The sequence below is a fragment of the Rutilus rutilus genome (genome assembly GCF_951802725.1).
Source record: "Rutilus rutilus genome assembly, chromosome: 8".
NCBI lineage: Eukaryota > Metazoa > Chordata > Actinopteri > Cypriniformes > Leuciscidae > Rutilus > Rutilus rutilus.
Genome location: NC_140222.1, coordinates 26,956,357 through 26,976,208, shown reverse-complemented (window position 1 = coordinate 26,976,208; position 19,852 = coordinate 26,956,357). Strand labels below are relative to the sequence as shown.

Sequence of the window (19,852 nt, the reverse complement as noted above, 5' to 3'; positions counted from 1 at the left end):
AGTTCGGGGGCATTTTCATTACGGTCAAATCTCAGGCCCGGCTCTTCAACGTGGCCTGTGCCACCGAGCCGACAGTTTAATCATACAAACAGCACTCCATTCCCATTTCCAGTTCTCTCCTTCAAACACTCCACTCCTCGCTTCATAATTCTGCGCCCCACACACTCCGCACGCACGCAGCGCTGTGTTTTGGCTTAAAAATGACATAATCAGTGACTTGGATAAACGCCTGTTTTCTCTCAGACTGTAATCAGCCATGGTTGACGCTAGTGTGTTTTAAAGGGCCAGTAGCTCTTTTTGGATCAAGTTGTGTAGATGAAGTACAATTTGATGCTTTTGATATTGCATATATTGTACTTGATCTTAAAAAGTGCTTAAACAAAAGTCAAACATGACATGCTAATCACATATACTGCATGTATATATATATACACATCTTAAAATCTTACAAAATGCACTGCTTATGTATGTAATATGCATGAAAGTTGCTTTAAAAAAATAGAAAAGCAACAACCAAAATCAGTTAAGGTCTTCTTTTCTTAAACGCTGCATTTGCAGCTTAACATGCTAAATGTTGATCAATTTGACAAAAAGAGAGACTTCCATGAATGCATTGTGGTAAATAGGTTTAAAATATTATTAAATGAGCTACTAATAAATACACAGGCATTGAGTAGCCGGTTTCCCTTTTTCCCCAGAGTCTTTAGCCTGGCTAGCCACTTGTCAGATCACAGGTGGAACACAATAATAAAAAAAAAAAAACTGCATATCACCCTGGCAGAACTGAGCAGTGCCAATAAATGCTTTTAGCAACTATTACTTCTGTGGGTGGACCACATTCAATCAATAACCAAGCAAATAAAAGCAGCGGGTACTCAGAGCATAGAAACCCCCTCATAACGGTGAGACGGCACTAAGGCACGGCTAACATTAAAACATTAAACATATAAGCCGGTCTCTGCACAGAGGGGAGCCATAACGCTCTCACATGATGTTACAGCACTCATGGAATGTAAAACCGGTCCAGATTTATTTATTTTTTTAAGCCTAATCAGGAATTGGAGAAAAGCTTGTAGCAGACAGGCAGTGAAGGGAATTTTTATGTTGTCGTTCTTATATTGATAGAGCGTTGGAGCCAGTATACCACTCATTTGAGATAGTTCAGCCCAGTTATTAAGCTTCAAGACTTTCAGGCCTTCAAGGTAGAAGTGTAAAAGGTTTACAAGTAAGACAGCCATAGGAGTGTGGTTTCATATTGTGAGCAACAACTGAAGCCTGGTACATGTAGCTGTTACAGCAGATAATAAAAAGGCAGCTCTAATAAATTAAATGAAAGTCTCAAAAAAAACAAAAAACATATGACACATAAATCTTGTGCCGTCCACCACACGTGTACACCTGTACAACAGAGGTGGGAGGTTAACATATCGCTGGGTGCTAGTGAAAACGTGGCCTTTATTCTGGCACCTAATGGGCGTAACACTCGCCCCACCGTCCCCTCCTTTCGTTTCCCGCCTTTGCGGGCTGCTAACAGGATTTACTGTACTCAGCCTCCCAGCCTAGCTTTGCGTTGAATTATGCATAATTGCACTAGTGTACTCACACGCATGGCTAACTCTGCGATTAGCATAAAAGCTTTTTGGTTGTCCTTTTTTTTTCAGGTGGGAGGGGGATATTTTTGTGTTTTGAAGAGAACTTGAATGGCACTAGATTTGCAGCATGTGTGAGTGTGTGTATTTGTTTGTGGGGGGGGGCATAGGGTGCGGTAGCCTTGCTAGCGTGTCAGGCTATATATAATTTTGTCTGGCTCAGGCTAAAACATATGGGCTCCCCAGCTGTTGTAAATATGCAAATATGGAACAAACGCAGACTGCCTGACCCAGACGTACCACTCTGCTGCTAATATGCTTTTTAGACATCAACTTGTCCAGACAGATGCATAACCCCACACCCACCCCAAAATTTAACTGCCCTCTCCGCCCAATTTAAACCAAATCACCCCGCCCACATGGCATATCACACCTATGAACCACAAACGATAAAACCAATAAGAGAAACGGTTATTCCAGACAGTTGTTCTAGTTAGCATCACTAGCATCCAATATGCTACTTTTAAAAAAAGCTAATCAAATTTGAAAAAAGACACTTGAAACAAAGCTATAATAGGCTAAAAAGAATCTCTCTTTTTTTACCTTTTTTGAGAAATACTGATTGAATGAGTTAAGTATGTAAAATAGTTTCGATATTATTGTGTCAAATTGTTTACAGTTGCTGAGACAACGTCATGCTGTCCCTAACAATGCTACCAAATAAATTTGTAGCGTCTTTTTTTTCTTTATCGCTCTTACAAATATCGTAGAGCAGTCTTTACGAAAAAATAAATCTTTTACTGCCGTACGGTACTAGTCATCCCACCCTAGTTTCAGAATTTCACCCCTTTTCTCACTATGAAACATAATAATAAGAGACATGACCTAGGCTAGACATCACACTTCATGATGACTCGTAATGGTTCGTACAAGATGGCAAAAATTTGTAAGAGGAGAAAAATGTATAAACGTAGTACCCTTTCATACAAGCTTTACGGTTTGGGTCATGCATTTTTGTAAAACCCAACTTTTGCCATCTACTACTAATTATTATGTCTTTGCGCAAGTTTGGATCTAGTCAGTTTCGACTACTACGATGCTGCAGTTTCAAGCTAAATAGTTTACATCTATTGAGGACTTTTTAAACTCTGTATTTTCGTGAAACAGCACATACAGCTTAAAATCAATTGAAAGGAAAATAAAATAAATAAAATCTGAATCAACCCAACAACTTCTTCATTAGCCTGGCTGAAAAATCCAACAGACATGTACACAGACATCTCCCTGAGCACGCAGGCTAACTGCCTAAGCCCCTTTCAGATCTTCAGCTCCACTGACATGATTGTAATAAAACAAGTGTGAAGTTTTGTATTGTAAGGAGGAACACAATGTTGCCCGGCGAGCGTTTGTGTGAAGGGCGCGGATTGTCGGGTCCCACGGCACAGCAGTGCACCAGGGCCTACAGTGAGGAGTGCTGTGCATGCTAATGAGGTCATTATGGGAGGCTGTCTGGAACCGGGCCCTGCGAGTGAGGGATTTATGTAGCTAGACTACCCAGTCACAGATGTCACAGATGGCACAGGCATCAGATGCTTTGTGTGTGTTAACGCCATATTTTTCACCCATTTCCAATGATAGAACGCTACTGCAGCTTAACATAAAGCAGACAGACTGTAAAAAGATTTAAGCGATAAAGGAAACATGTGCATATGTCCTGCGTGTTCAAAGGCGGCGTGGTTAACTGGCCCCACCAATAACGGGTGAGGGAAATAAGCATATGCAAATGCAATTATCTTGAATCTGCATACTGGCCCTTGATTAGGCAGATGGGCAGCGTTTAAAGTGCCGCCATCTTGGCAGGGAGACAGCTGGCAGGCATCGGCGGCCATTTTGTCGAAGGCGCTGCCCAGTGAAGACGAGACAGGATGACGGAAATCTATACAATCATCTGCCACTCTGTTCGATTAGCATAACGCAAATCAGGACCTTAAAACAAGACACCCAATCAACTGGAACACAACGTAAAGCTGATGTTACTGTACCCACGCGTGACAGATTACTGAAATCTTTCCTTACCGAATCCAACTCGTTCCTGTTGAGCATCCAGGGACACAGGAACTATCCAATGCAACCAGCACTCCACTTTTCGAATTGTTAGCATCGTGGGCAGGCCACATTTCAGTCGTTCACATCCCAAGCGGATCTGCGGCCTTGCAGGAGCAACTTTTCTGGAACTTGCTCCATCTCGCACTGTTCTCCATTGGTCCATGATTTTATTAATACCCATCAAGTGCTTTGGTCAAGGGTGAAAGCCATTACGAAGTGCCAAGCCCTTCACCTACAAATCAAAGCCAAGTCCTTTTCCAAGCCACTCGAATAGTGGCAACCATCAAAAAAATCCAACCATGGTGGAAAAGGTGAAAAAGAATTCAAAATGCTCTCTTATCCCGGCCCATCAGATGTAGAGCACTTTGTGCATGCTTAGGAGGAGGACCACTAAAAAAAGAAGGCCTCTTGATTTAGCGTAAAAGAGATCTCCGTCAAGCACTCATTACAACAGTCAGGGGGAATGTGCACTCATAGCGAAAAAGGAATCAAAGACGGGGGAAAAAAAGACCTTTGACATTCTTTTTCTACTCGTTCTCCAGCAGGCAAAGTTTTATCAAGTGATGCCGAGCCTGGAAAGGCCCTCTGGCAGAACCACACACGCACACGCACACACTCAGTGTTGCATGAAGAGCGTCAAGGCTGTTGGCCCTCTCTTTAGCTGATGCAAGTTGACTGAGATTGGGCTGAGAGAGAGAGAAAGCGGAACACAGGCTCCCATGGCTCCATGGCTGGAGGCAGCGTTGGGCGACCCCTGGCAGCATCTCTCCTCAGTATTGATTTCTCTCCCTCCTCGCTGCTGAGGAGCCAGTAGCCGGCGGGGAAAGCGAGCTGCCTCGCCTGCCCACTCCGACGCTCCCTGGCTGGCCCCTGCCGTCTCTCAGAGACCCGAAGACGGAGAGTCGGGACCGATGGAAGAGAGCCCATGGCGGTCCGCAGCTGTGTTCACCTGCTCCGGGTTCACTCCTCCACCACTATCACTACTCCCACTCTCCGCTCGTCTTCCGACTCCTGCCAAAACAACAGCGAGGGAGAGAGAGAGAAAACAAGTTTAGCTTAACTTTCAGCATTTTGCCCATTGCAAATGTCAATCCGCAGCTTTGATCAGGGAGATGTGCAAGGTGAATGTTTTGGCATCTGCTCTCAGTTAGTAATGTGAACTTTCTAACCTTGGAATAAAAAAGCTGAGGCAGGAGATTTTTTGAGTTAAGGATGTCAGGCTGAAAGAAACTGTCTGCCAAGTGCACTTAGAGCCCCTATGCTGATGCTTCCCCCGTACAGCGGACAAAACCGGGACTTTAAACAGGCGGTTTAAACAGAACTTGTAAAGCTAGCAACTTGACTAAAGACTTTTCCGGGCCAGGGAATCACATTTTCCATGTTATTTATGGACTTTTCTTGACCGTGGGAACATCCCACAACGCTCATATTTTACCCGGCGACTTAACTACAATGATTATTTTTAAACAACACTTATACATGTTCCAGTGCTCAAAGTTTCACCTCAAAATGACGTTGTCTTTAAGTAGGTTAAGTGCTGAAAAATGGGGGACCGCTTCTGAGTTTGGGGGCAGGGTGCAACCGAGGGGGCGAGCTGCATGTCTCAGACACAATAATACTATTCATTGGGTCCAGACATGGGTGTTAACACCCCTCTGGCAGCACACAATGGGGCTCCCTGGCATTGAGACAGCCTCGCTGATATTGTTAGTTCACGGCAGCATTCGGCCGGCCGCGGGAGAAAGCGTCGGCATTGTGCCGGGCCGGCAGGACGGGCAGAGGGAGGTGAAAGGCGAAGAAAGAGAGAACAGTGTATCTGTCAGCTCGAAGGGAGAGGGCTGGGGCAAAAAAAGGGGATGGGAGGGTGGGAGGCTGAGGCATGGCATTGGACTTGTGAAAAAGAAAAGGAAAAAAATTCCCTAAAAAGAAGATGGGGGTGAGAAAAAGATTGCACTATAAATATTATTGAAGGGGGGGCGGGGAAAGAAGGCGGAGGGGATGGGTATGAAGGTTGGGGCTGGGAAGCCGCTTTCTGCGTTTAGGTGAATTTCATGCCTGCCATAGTTACAAAGCACAGGGGAACAATGAAACTGTGTGGCGATGGATAAAAAAAAAAATTATTCAGGGAGCTTACAAGGGAGAGCGTGAGAGCGAAAGAGAGAGCGAAAGAGGGAGGGCGCTGCTGCAGTCGCTTCATGGTCGAAATCAGGTACGCCACTGACATCCAACTACCGCGAGAAGTATCTCTCGCTAGCTTCTCCCGTCTTTCCTGTGTGTCCACATGGGGAGCAAGACAGAAAGGAGGAGAGGCGATTTGAGGGTGCGAACTTTGCAGTACTAGTTCAGCAGGTAAAGCATTGCAGATATTAGATTAAATAATGACAAACATGATATTTAGGTATTGAGGAGGTCTTACTCCATATTTAGATTAGTGGTTGACTGATACATGCTTTTTTTAATTACATTTGTTCCCACCTAATCCTAAATATGTGGCTACATTCTTGCAGAAATGCTTTGCATTTGTATGCATTGTAATACTCACCAACAAAAGTCAATACATCTCATATAAGGAAGATATGCATCATGATACATCTCAAATTACCATTTTTTAAAGGAACAGTTCACCCTAAAATTAGAATTATTATTTGCGGAAACTCTTGTCCTCCACTGTATCTCTCGTTCTCTTGTGAACGTTTAATAGATACCAATTGTTTTTGGTGTCATCGAAAGTCAAACATGCTGTAATGTTATCATGCAGCAAGTTCAAATATGCTCAAGCATGAAAGAGAAAACTACAGTGGAGGGGAAGATTATCAATGAATAATGATTTGAATGTTAATCACACAAAGCTATAATATGATGTATAGCAAATATCACGTGGACTACTTTTACGATGCTTTTAAGTCAATTTTTTGATTTTTCAATTTACATTTTTTAGTAAAAACATCATCAATATTCTTCACAATTGAGTAAATAATTTTTGGGTGAACTATTCCTCTGCAATACGGTACACTGTGCTGAACATGAGCTTTCATTTTTTTTACAGATGTGGAATACTTGAATCCAAGGACTGTATTTGCCATAACGATTTTTACTAAAGAAAAAGATACCAAAGCATTGCCTCTCTTTTTTACAATAGCAAGGCCAATCAATCTCCCCTTGTTGCAAAGGTTTAAAAAGATCCCTGCAAAATCTATTTGACTCTTCATGCTTACTTCAACACAACTTGAAACAAACATTAGTACACACACACACACACACACAACTAAATGGCACCGGTTTTGTCCTTACACAAATACTCAAAAAAGCTCCAGTTTCTTCTGCACAACACCAAGCCTGCTTTTCAAGAACACTACTTTATGAAACGCTACTGTTTGTTTCCCTCCTGGTTAATACAGAGCATCTGTTCCCATGGCAACCTCACCTCCTCTTCCGTCTCTGACTGATGCTGGGGCAGCGGGGGCGCGGTCCGTCCGAGGACACGCCCCCTGCATCTCTCTGCAGCCCATGAAGGAGAAACACAATGTGATCAAATACGCTATATGGCCAAATGTATGTTTTCCCCTTGGTTAAGACCTTTAAATACAATGAGGAGAACTGGTTTTGAAATAATATGTAAGTGTGATATTTGGGTGTCCGCATACTATTGACCACGTAGTGTAGTGGTATTCACGTTATTAATAGAATACATAAGTCTTTTTTGTCCATAGAATAAAGGTCAAAGGGGTCCAAAGCATTTTATTGTATGGAATAATTCTTCAAAATATTATGTGTTTCACAGAAGAAATAGGCCTACTTGAAGGATTGGAATGACATGAGGGTGAATAAATGATAACATTATTCTTTAACTATCCCTTCAACTAGAAGTAAATTGTTGGTTGATTACCATTAAAAGGTAAACACTTCGCCACTTTGTCAAAACATTGTTTTGTTTGAACATTTCGACCAGCCTGCACAGCAACACTGGCTCAACCGATGCTGTGGGTTTGGGGGTGTGGCTACCTGTTTAACCAACCAATAGCAGATGAGAGGAGTGGTTCTTGACACCAGTTCGAAAACAACGGCTGCATCCGAAATCGTATACTTCCCTACTATATAGTAGGCGAAAAAAAGTATGTGACAAAAGAAGTATGTCTGAATTCACAGTACTCATAAAACAGTAGGCAAAAAGTAAATCGGATGACCTACTACTTCCAGCAAAGTTCTGAAGTGTGCATACAATGGACACTTTACTATCCCAGTGAAGCGACGCACTGGTGCTGGTAGGTCACATGATAATGACAACATGGCGAATGTATGTCCGAATTATATTCATACACATTCACACAGTCGTGAAGTAATCACTTATTCAAAATAAGTGCCTACTCAAGAGAGTACGCGATTTCGGACGCGGCCAACCATTCTGCTTGGTCTCACTTCACTTTAACACAATGTGCTTAAAGATCAACAATACTGAATTTCCCTTCTTCCACGGCCTTCACAGTGTATTGGATTCACATGTCGCCGATATGTCTGACATAATCTCCACATCACAAATGCTGCAGCTCAACTACAGCAGATCACAGTACAGTACACAGTCGGCTAAAGCCAAGCTGTGGGCATCACTCGCTCTGATAACAGGCCGCATTATTGGGACAAGATGTTTGATGTAGGGGCCAGATATCCCCTCAGCGCTGCGACATAGATCACAGCACCAACCAGCGTCGGATCTGGCTTTTCTAACTCCTTACTGAGACCACAGGGGAGCTGTTCCACTCTGCACATCAGTGGGTCTCCTCCTCGCCACTGCCGTTTCATCTCCATGGACTGTCTCCCAGGCCCGCATGAATAAGTAACCGCACACACGAGCTCAGCTCTCGGCTTTGATGTGCCGAGTGCCGGTAGCTGTTAGCTGGGCTGGATGAACGGGGCTCTGCCGCTCAGGTCAGAGGGCTCACTGGCTGGTGGGTTAATGTACCTCTGTGGCCCGTGGGTAGGTCCTTTGTCCCAGTGGAAGGGATTACACCGGTGGGAGAGGGGTTGGACAATGTGACCCTCCTGAGAGGGAGGGGCACCAGGATTCTTTGCCATTGAGGCGGGTGGTTAACTTCTCACTCAACTCAATTACCTAAGCTGAGCGGGAGTGGAGAACTCACGAGCAGGAGAACGTCTCAACAACCTGGGAGAGGAAAATGACAGTAGGGCTAGCAAAGACTAATTATAGCTAACAAGCAAGGGATAATAACTTTCTGTTGATTAAACCAATCTCCTTCATTGTGTAACCTCAAATTTTTACCTGGCGACCAGGTGACTTACTTTTTTAAGTTAAACCAACAATATTTTGTTAAATTGTAATATCAGCTGGTCATTGTCACAAATTAAACCTACAACCGCGAAGAGTCTTGTATCATTCAGAAAGGGTTTATTTTGCGATAAAGATCGGCTGACTACATTATCCCAATATATTAAATAAAATAATAAATATGAGTAATAACACTAATAGTAATAAATAATAGTATTTAAAATATATAATTGTGTTTACTTCCAGTCATGATTAGAGATGTTTCTTTTTTTTGACAAAATATAAATGTAATACTCTTACTGAAACAAGTCCAGTGCTGCATCCGAGTAGTATGTATTTTGAATAAATAATTACTTTACGACCACTAAAAAAGTATGTTCTATATAGTATGAATGTGTGTGGTATATATGTGACCTGGACGTACTACATTCGTCATGCCGCATTATCATGCGACCTACCAGCGTCAGTTGTGTCGCTTCGCTGCCATTCATAAATCCTCTCCCGTGGCCTCATGGGATAGGAAAGTGTCCATCGAATCAACACTTCAGTATCTCGCCAGAAGAAGTAGATCATCCAGGTACTTTTTGTCTAATTTTCACATATAGTAAGGAAGTATGCGATTTCGGATGCAGCCCGAGTCAAGTTAACTTTGGTTTGCCCTAGTGGTAAATACCATAACAACACCATCATGCCAGCATAAAGCAACTTTCCTCACTGACTACCATTTAAAAGTTCTTTGGATGACTCTTAAAAGCATGAAATACTTTTCCATATCTGCAGCAAAAAGGTCTAATAAAGTTTCCGGATCCGAGTGCCAATAAACAAAATAAGGCCATGTCGATATCACAAACTTCGTGAAAAAATGTATATGAGTTTCTATACATTCTCATACGTTAGACTATGGCGTCTATTAGGTCTAAACACATTTTTGTGTTGGGGGTGGAAAACACACTCGAGGCCCTCCTCAAAAAAAGAAGCAGATCACAAAAACAGATCTTCTTAAGTAGGGCAGAGCCAAATGAAACAGACATGGACACAAAGCTCTGACCGCAGAGCATGTTAAATCTCACAAATCTGGTATTAACAGGCGAGCCTATGACAGCTATGTGTAAAGACAGCCGAAACAGAGGCGCGAGATACCAGGTGCACTTAAGACTCTTTATGGCCCTCAGTAGAGCTTTCCTACACCCACCACCACCTTCAATGCCTGACTAGCCCAGCTCTCTGTTAGCCATATTGATCCTGACAAGGAGGAGGGGTGGGCTTTTTCTATACATACACTGTAACAGCACAGTCACTTGTCTATCCTCTCTGACCCCTTCATCTCACTCATCAAGGTTAAAGAACTCTCCAGAAAGAGGAAGAGAAGGCTAGGGTGGTACTCGTGCGGCGTGGTGGAGGGGAGAGAGAGGGATTTTCACGGTGAGCTTATCTGTCTTCATGAAAGTAACCGCCTCAGGGTGCCACTGTAACAGAAGCAACCTGAATAAGCCCCCCCCCCCCCCCCCCCACACACTTCAACCCCAAACACAATCACACCTCCCACTCAATTGAACAGAAATAGATTTACGACCGCAGATCACAACACAGCATCGTTCATGGAAGTTTGCGCTAATTGATCAAACTGTGTTTATCTTGTAACAAAACGTAAAGGTTTTTTGATCCTGTCAATGATAACGGAGTCTAGATAAAAAGAAAAGCACATCATGATGATAATTAAACATTTAACACCGCATGGTATTAATGCGCTAAGAAAGTTTTTGGAAGAAAAATCGGACAAAAATCTGAATGTTTCAAGTAATCAAATCATAGTCAATAATGTCAAGCTTGAGTGTGTGAGCAGCTAAACAAGGAATAGCATTTGCATGCTATAATTACAGTATGAGATTAATCTGATATTTACTCAACAACATAAACATAATTACTACATATATACTATATCTGCACAAAATGACATGAACACACAAGGAAACTTAAACAAAGTTATGCGCTAGTTAGAATGTGTAGCCTAAGTCACATTGTGAATACGCTCTTTCCGAAACCACATGCTAAACATGGAAGGATATTGAATATTGGTGTAAAATGTTATTTTCACTGAGTAAAATTTTCTAAAAATGTATTAATATATATATACACTGACTAAATTTAAAGGTGCAATAAAATGGAAGTAGCAAAAATAAATTTCATATTTTGAGGTACATCGGAGTGTCAAAAAAAAAAAACGGTAGCACTTTATTTTACAGTCCTGTTCCCCATGTACATATTTTGTACTTATTATAGTAATTACAATAACTGGTTAATAACTATGTACTAACCCTGAACCTACACCTAAACCTAACCTTAACCCATGTAGTTACATTATATTGACCAGTACTTAAAGTGCAACCGGAAAACAAAAAAAAGCTAACAATACAATGGAGCGAAAGTCCCTCTGTTGAAAAGATATATGAGAATATACAGTATCTATATGACCTTATTTCTTCCAAACATAAAAAGTGGATTTTTGACTATCCAGTAACACTTTAGAATAATGGTCCAACATTAATAGGTAACTATGCAGGAAGTAATGCAGGACTTATACTGCCTTAACACTTCAGCTACTACTATGGAAAAAAGCTTTACTAATCAGTAAGTAATATCAAATTTAGGACTGAGATAGTTACTTATTAGGTAATCAATAGTTACTGATTGAGATTAGCCTCATTAATAACTATCAACTAACTATGACAAATTATAAAGCATTACTAATTAATTACTAATCACAACATTATTGTGTGTCTGAGACGTAATCAATCATCTTTTTTACTCAGAAGGTGGTCATAAAATGCATCACTAATTACTTAAGTGTTGCCTAGTCAGTCTGCAGGAACTACTAGTGATCTGGACTATTATTTTTAAGTGCAAAACATCTTTTTCACTTCATGATGATAAAGTGAGCTATACTAGCTGTGCTTTTTCCTAGCTGCAAAAAGACAACAACAAAAAAATGACTATAGTGATACACTAATGGTCAATTCTTCAGAAGCGGTAATTAACAAATGTATGAGGAAAAGACCAAAATTTGCAAGTTGGTCAAACAGCTTCTTTAGAAAGTCTTCACTGGTTGGTAACATGGCTAACAGCTAGAACAGCACCAAACAAGCAGGATCCTTAAACAAACAACGATATACATCCGCACCTTCTCCAAACGAGGCTCAGAACACTTTCTCTTTAATTGAAGCACATCTGATCTATTACGCCGGCCAGGCGCTAAACAAAAGGCCATTCTGGGCCCCGGGAAGCTCGCTACAACCCCACGCTGAATTAACATGCTGTACGTTTCCCTCATTGTGCAGGGTGATTGCCCCAATGCATCTTCTCGCTCAGCTAATTAAGTGAGTCTCTTCTTTGTCTTGCTGTACTCCAGGAGCCTCTGAATAGGAGAGGGAGGCAAGAGGAGAGGGGCGATGCCAGAGCCTGTGCTTGTTTATCAAAAGAATGGGGCTTATTGCAGGACAAATGTACCATAAAGGAGTGTAAACGGCACAAGGTGGGTGGGGAGAGGCAGAAAGGCTGTGACACACTGGCGGAGTTTGTAATACGCCTTTAACAAGATGGCACTTTCTATAGAAGACGAACCCGGGAGAGACGCAGGGTCCATATTCGCTAATAGACTGCATGTATAGGGCCATAAACGTGTAGTCAGGCGAGTGAGCTCTACAGAAGATGGAAAAACAAACATGCAATTAAAACTAACAAGCATTTTATGGACCTTTCAACACAAAAACACACTAAAAACCAACAAAAGATGCACTCTAAAAATAGATTTTTAACTATAATTTCTCTCCTGCATTATTCATTATTTTCACATATTTTACAAAAAAAGGTGTCTTAAAGGTGAAGCGTGAAAATATATATATTAATATATATTAATAATAACTTGTGAATTAACTACTAAAAGTAAGTCTGTTTTCTCTGAAAAATATAAAAACATGGCTCTGATTTAGCATCCCAATCGGCCCGGCACAGTCTGAATATCCAATAATTCTGTCTGAATATCCAAAAATCAATCTCTGTCCATCCATCTATCCATCCATCCATCCGAATATGCAAATATCTATCTATCTGAATATCCATGCATCTAAGATCAAAATATATGACTAAAAAATTGCAATATTTGGGGAACGGACTGATCTCTGAACAGCAGGTGTATGCCTGTGCGTGTGCATTGACCAAGTCCCGGTTAGCTTGTTAATTTTCAAAATCTAGGACTGTTGGTCTAGAACTAGACAATGGCCTCAATGTGACCGAAATTAGAGTCAGGGTCTTTTCACGCTGCCCCGTCTCCCCAGTCTGAAGGTGGCTGTGTGCACACACCAAATAAATGAGTTGTGTGTATGCATTGTCTGCGTACACAAGCTCAGTGTATATATTAGCAAAGTGACTTGACCCTGGCAGACTCGGGCCACTGTTTTGCCCCATTGCTGGGTCGTGGGAAAAAGGGGAGACCTCCTTTCACAGCTGCTCTGGCCGTTGCATTGAACCAATGGAGGCGCGGACCCTGCCGGCCCCCTCCCCGCTGGTCCCATTCACTTCGCAGCCTGCTGCCTTTTCATAACGTCCCCCGCTAAACCTCCCTCCTTCTCTCCCTCTATCCCCCCACCACCACCACCACCCTCACCCTCATCTTCATAAATACACTTCACTATTGAGGCAGTGTTTTGCATGGCAATGTCACAGAGGCCTTACTCAGCTTGGCTAGCTTTTCTATTCTTGAGAAAATCAGCCGATTTCTGCACCCGCTTTTGACGTCGCCAGCACACAGTAGCCACTTTAAGCAATCCACTGTGAGAAAATGTAGGCTTTTTTTAGCTTTTAAACAGTAAGAAACATCAATCAGTTTTCTGCAGAGAAACATAGGCTTTAATTTATGTTAGCATATGCTAGCGCTACCAACAAAACCCTCCCTTGAACGCAACCCCCTCGAGCGCATGCATTAAAAGAGATTTATTTCCTATCAAGGCGTATAATGCAGGGGGTAGCCTATAATTCAAATGAACTTACAAAGCCAGCTATCGAGCCCTGTATATGAATTCCAATCTATAAAGAATTTTCCTTTCTGTTTTTTTTTTTTCTGTTTTTTTTTGTAGACCAGAGGCTTTCAAACAAATGAAAACTACCATGAGTAATATATCTACAATTTGGTTTGGTTCACAGCATTAGGCTGAGAAAACCACTGCATAAATCTCAAAATAAATTGTTGCTTAGAAACTTTTAGCTGGACGAATTCACTTCACAAAAGGAATCAAAGTTTATGATGCAATGCTGTTCTAGTGATGTTCATTGTAATGCTAATACAACTAGTATAATTACCAGTAAGATACTTCACAACAATCACCTGGAGAGATAAAGCTAGATTTTTATGTTTTCTGAAGTAAATGTGCATTGTTTGCCCGTACTAACCCTAAAACTGCCACAATATTAGAGCTGGTCTGATAACTTTCCTAGTAAGCATTCTGAGTGGTTTCTATAGCATTGCTAGGGGGATGCTAAGGTGTTCTGGGTAATTACTATGCACCATGAGAGTCCAACCTCAAGTTTATATGATATTCTGTACCCAAAAAAATGCTTGGGGTCTTCTGTCAATCGAAGTCTATGGATTTTTTTCCTATGTTTTCATCAGCCAGGTGAAAAGAAAATCATCTGATTGCTTGAAAAGTTTAAGTTACAGTAAAAACACTAATATTTAAAAAAATAAAAATAATTATTAAATATTTTATTTGAATTTTTGATGTTCAGCATCATTACTCCAGTCTTCATATGATCCTTCAGTAATCATTCTAATATGCTTTATTTGCCATTCAAAAAACCATGTTGAAAATAGTTGTTTAATATTTTTTGTGGAAAGCAATACATTATGCATTATTTTCAGGATTTCAATGATGAATAGAAAGTTTAAAAGAACAGCATTTATTTGAAATAGAAATCTTTTGTATCAATGTTAAAGTCTTTACTGTCACCTTTGATCAATTTAATGCATCTGAATAAAAGTATTTTCATGAAAAAATGTTTTTACTCACCCCAAACTTTTCAATGGTAGTGCATCTCAATAAAATATTGTGGTATCATTCATGTCTGTAGCACAAAAAGAGGTTTTGCGTGGAAAATAATAAGTATGAGCAATGATAATCATTTTAGTGAGAAAATTGTAGGGACTTGATCTAAAGCAGTAGTAATTTCCTGGTTTTCTGATCCCACGTTTGCCCATAAACATTTGATCACAATGGTTCTGTCCATGTGAGGCATATATACACCTTCTAACTGAATATCAATAATTCCTGATACATTTTCAAAGCATTGCACTAACAGCGCAATCTTCCGTGGCATTTACAAATGGTAATAGTGCAAGTCAACAGACAGAACATCTTGAGAAATCTATAGATTTTTGTGTGTGCGTGAGGCGCAGAGAATTTGTTTATATATGCTGCCTCTTCTCTCTCCTACGTGCATCATTTCAGAAACTTTGCCTCGCATTGAACTATCGAACCTTGCGTGCGCGATATTGAGTTCCTCTATAAAAAGTGGGGGCTCGTCCGGGTACGTGAAGACTAAGGAAAAGCCATGGATGAGGGTGAAAGGTGGCTAGCTGGTATGGAGCGAAAAGGCTCATAGCCACAGGGTGCTAAGTCCCCTCTGATCCTCTGTCTCTGATTCCACAATTCAATTCTTCCTCTGGGCAATCGCGATCTAGAACTAGGCCAATGTCACAGACTGTTTTTCTGGCTTACAGAATGGGGGAAAAAGAGACTCGCTTGCTTGCTCTCTCTTCATCTTTCTCTTGACCAACTTGATATCCCTCCACTAGCCCTTTTCATAGTTAGCGCTTTAACATACAAGCTGTGTGACGCACTAATCACTTATACACTATGTACTCAACTGTGTAGTTTATGAATTTCATAAGGTTATTTTGTCATTCAACATCAGAGTCTGATCACCATTCCCTCTCTGCTACATAATTAAAGCTGGGACAGTTGAGTGCGTGAGGTTTTTCAGTTAATTTACTGTATCATCCAGGTATTTAATGTCCACTTTTTCTATTTGGAATTTTCAGTGTGAACACTACTCGCACTATTTATCAAAACAGCATAGATTAGAGCATAAGTGCGCTAATTGGAACGCACCTACACTTTTAGGGGGGAAAAGACACTGGGGCGTTATCCTTTTAAAAGGTACACCTTTGTACTTTATTTACCCCTAAAGATTGCATGTTAGTACCTAAAGTATACATTCTTTGTAAAGTAACCAGTCTTATGGGTACATTTTTTAAAATTGAGATTTATACATCATCTGAAAGCTGAATAAATAAGCTTTCAATTGATGCATGGTTTTAGGATAGGACAATATTTGGCGGAGATGACACTATTTGAAAATCTGGAATCTGAGGGTGCAAAGAAATCTAAATATTGAGAAAATAGCCTTTAAAGTTGTCCATTTCTGTTGGCGATTTTGCTGCATCCACTCACAAAAATAAATTTCTGATATAATTTTGACCCATACAATGTTTTGCTGGCTATTGCCACAAATATACCCGTGCGACTTATGACTGGTTTTGTGGTCCAGGGTCACATATTAGTACCTAAATGTTACATATTATTTCCTTGAAAGGGTACCACCCTAGTGCCAGCTTTTGTATCTTGTCTATGGGAATGTATGCTAACACACAAATCCTGAAAAGGGCTAGTGGAAGGATATCAAGTTTACTAACATGGCTGCTGGCATGTAATCCTGTTCAATGCCTCAAAAACCATCCTAGATCTTCACAAGGAAGTACTTCAACTGTAAAAAGACTTCCATAGTCCATATATTCTATATTTCTTCTGTATGATACAATATAAAATTCTATGAACTCTAGTACTTATATGGACTGCTTTCTGACTGACTTGCGCCACACTACCTTCACGAAAGTGCCATAAAACGAGGCTACTTTCTTGTGTGGCGGCGTAAGCTCGCTGAATACACTGCGTGGGAGAGAGTGGGTGAGTTTGAGAATTCTGTGTTAAGGCAAGGGGAGAGAGAGAAAGAGAAAAAAGGTGCTCATTTCTTTTTCAATCTGTGTTTCACAATGCATGTGTGCCTGGAGAATTGCAGCTAAAGTTCACATGGGGGAGGGAAGGTACCTGCCCCCCATCTCGCAAAACCCACTAGAGTTGGGGAGAGGAAGGGGGGCTGGAAAAAAGGACAGAATGAAAAAAGTGCCATTGAACTCTGACTTGAGATTGTGAAGGGAGAGAAAGAGAGAGGGTGTGAGTCTGAAGAGGGTTAGAGTGAGGGCTTTGGTTGGAGGAGAGGGGGGTGGCGGAGGAGAGAAAGAAGGGAATTAGGAAGGTGAAGGACTGAACCACCCTCATAGCCTTTCCACATGAGCACACCTTATATACACACACACCGCCTGGACTACTGCAATATTTTAAAGGGATAAGGCTCTGAACAAAAGAATTAAAATATAGATCACACAAACGGCCTTCCCATCTCTTGTCCGGCAACAGTGTGGAAACAAATTGGATGAGAGAGGGAGTGAATGAGTACGCCGCTACACTGTCAAGCTCGTAAAGATGAGCATCACACTTTAAGACAGCGATAAATTAAACTACTATGATCAGAGTAACATATAAATATTTAATTAGATCCTCAACTTTAAGATGGTCTTGTACTAAGATTATTTGCAGTTCAATCGATTACTTTTAAAATGGTATTTTAAAAATGAATAGGCCTATTATTTATTTAATACTATATTTATTTTTGTGTCATATAAATAACAATATATGATATTAAATAATAATATTAAACAGTGCACAAAATATTGGTCCCTGCTGGGAGAGAACATGAAATACAGTGCATCCTATGCTAGCCTCTGTCTCCTTGTTCCTGGGTAAAACATAAACATAAATTTGAGCTTTGAAATGAACATGTAAGCCAATGCCTGGCAGGATACGGCTCTGACTAGAGTCATGTGACATAAGTCTGCTTTACTCCTTACCACCAATGAGCAAGGGCAAACACTGTTGCCATAGTAATCCCTCCTATGTTTGCCATCCAGCATTTTTGGGGGAAAAAAGAAACCCGTTTTGATGTCACGCGAAAGCCATATCGCCACAGAATCTTAACAAAGATATTCCCTTGATATAAATACTGAACATCTGGACCAAAAAATGGCTTAACTTGAAATATTAACAATAACCAGACATCTACTCTTATTTTCTAAAAACACATAACATGGTTAGTCATTATAAAGGTTATTAATTATTAATTATATATGCTTATGTTAATATCTGTCCATAAAGGACAACCAATAAACTAAACTGCTATGCAACAAGAGAATCTGTTACATATTTTATTCTTAAACATGCAACCTCATGCAGAAGGAAACTCAAGGTCATAGAGCGTATGACAATGCTTCATCACTCACCTGATCTGTGGTCACTCGATTTCTGTGTTTTATCACCGGTTTCTGAAGTCTTCTTTTCCTTTAAAAACACAGAATTACACATCTTAATGATTTCAGCATATCAAGTCAAAATACAAGCATTTTTAATCTAGCTTTGGGTGGTTTGGGATATTATTTTATTTAAAAGTTTGCTGGATTCACTGATCTTTCATCTTTGTGAGGCTCATACTGATGATCATTCACAGAGCTACTCAAGTGGACATAAATAGGTAAACTAATTTTCAAACAACTTTCTTTTTCAAACATGCTTAGGAGATCTTAAAAGGTCACCTGAATTAACATCACTTTCTTTGTCATGCATGAGGATTCAGAACACAGTGGCATGCAGGCAAATTATGCAGGACTCAAAAATAATATGGCATGCTTGAAAAAAGATATAAAAAGCTTATTATGCAATAGATAAATCTTCTTACATAACCACTAAAAAGCTATGCAGATTTTTAAAAAAAATTCTGTGACTTCAGCTTTAATAATCTATGTCCATGGTTTTCAAACAGGGGTCCACAGACCCTTGAGGGTCCCTGAAGGCACTCAAGGGTGTTTTGCTATATTAGGCCTATTATATATTCTTTTTCTTGAATTTCTTTAGCCTATATTTCTAACTATTTGAACGAACATTAAGGCTACTAATGATCTGCTCAGAATTGTAATGTATAATCTTGGTGAAGGGTCACTAATTTTCCACATGCATTTCAAAAAAGTTCAAGTTTGCCATTAATGAGAAACAATGCCTGACATAATATGAGAAACAAAACTTTGTAAATGCTATCTAAAACAGAACGAAAATAATTTAGCACATTACAGACTAATTAAATTAAGTGTAGTAGCGGAATACATAATAAAAAATATATTTCTTCGCTTCAGTTCTTTCGGTTCATGTCAGTTTTATCAATGTTTGCGCGGAATTCAATTTAAAGTTTCTTTTGACGGTTAAAAGCGCGTGACGTAACTTTAGGGAGACCTAACAGTAACGTCAAATAAAAATACTTTAGGTGAATAGATTCATATTTTCAACATTCAAACTTCCTAATGAGAACAAAAATCGAGTCAGTCATCTTTTATTTCGGCTATTATTTGGTGGTGTCTTAATCTAGTCAGCTGGTCGGCTAAACACAGGAGTTTTTGGGCATTACCGACGCGTCGAGAGTCACCTGAGGGGTTTTGGCACATTTGGGCGCGTTGATAAACAAAAGTGCTGACTAGGTAGACAGTAGTTTATTTCGTTTTGAGACCCAGTCACGCAGACTTCGTGTTTTTTTATTTAACTGTATGTGAATTAATAAAATATTTCGTCAAATACAATAAATAATTAAAATATTTAAAAACGGAGGTTTTATTCCATTATTTGGACATACAATAGTGGATAGCGAGGCAGTTAAAAAAGCCAGCGAG

At 40.3% G+C, this 19,852-nt stretch overlaps 1 protein-coding gene across 5 annotated transcripts in view; it reads right to left on the bottom strand.

Moving 5' to 3' along the window:
• LOC311294597 (uncharacterized protein) overlaps positions 1-19,852 on the bottom strand; it is a 43,080-nt gene that overhangs the window by 9,889 nt on the left and 13,339 nt on the right. For all 5 annotated transcript variants that reach the window (XR_014628084.1, XR_014628085.1, XR_014628086.1 and 2 more), the window contains 2 exons: positions 18,422-18,479; positions 3,666-4,706 (listed from right to left, as the gene is read on the bottom strand). Coding sequence is in view for 2 of the 5 variants with exons in the window: in XM_084415554.1 (XP_084271680.1) it covers positions 4,576-4,706; positions 18,422-18,479 (189 nt within the window). In the remaining 3 variants the exon portion in view is untranslated. The remainder of the gene's footprint in view (positions 1-3,665; positions 4,707-18,421; positions 18,480-19,852) is intronic.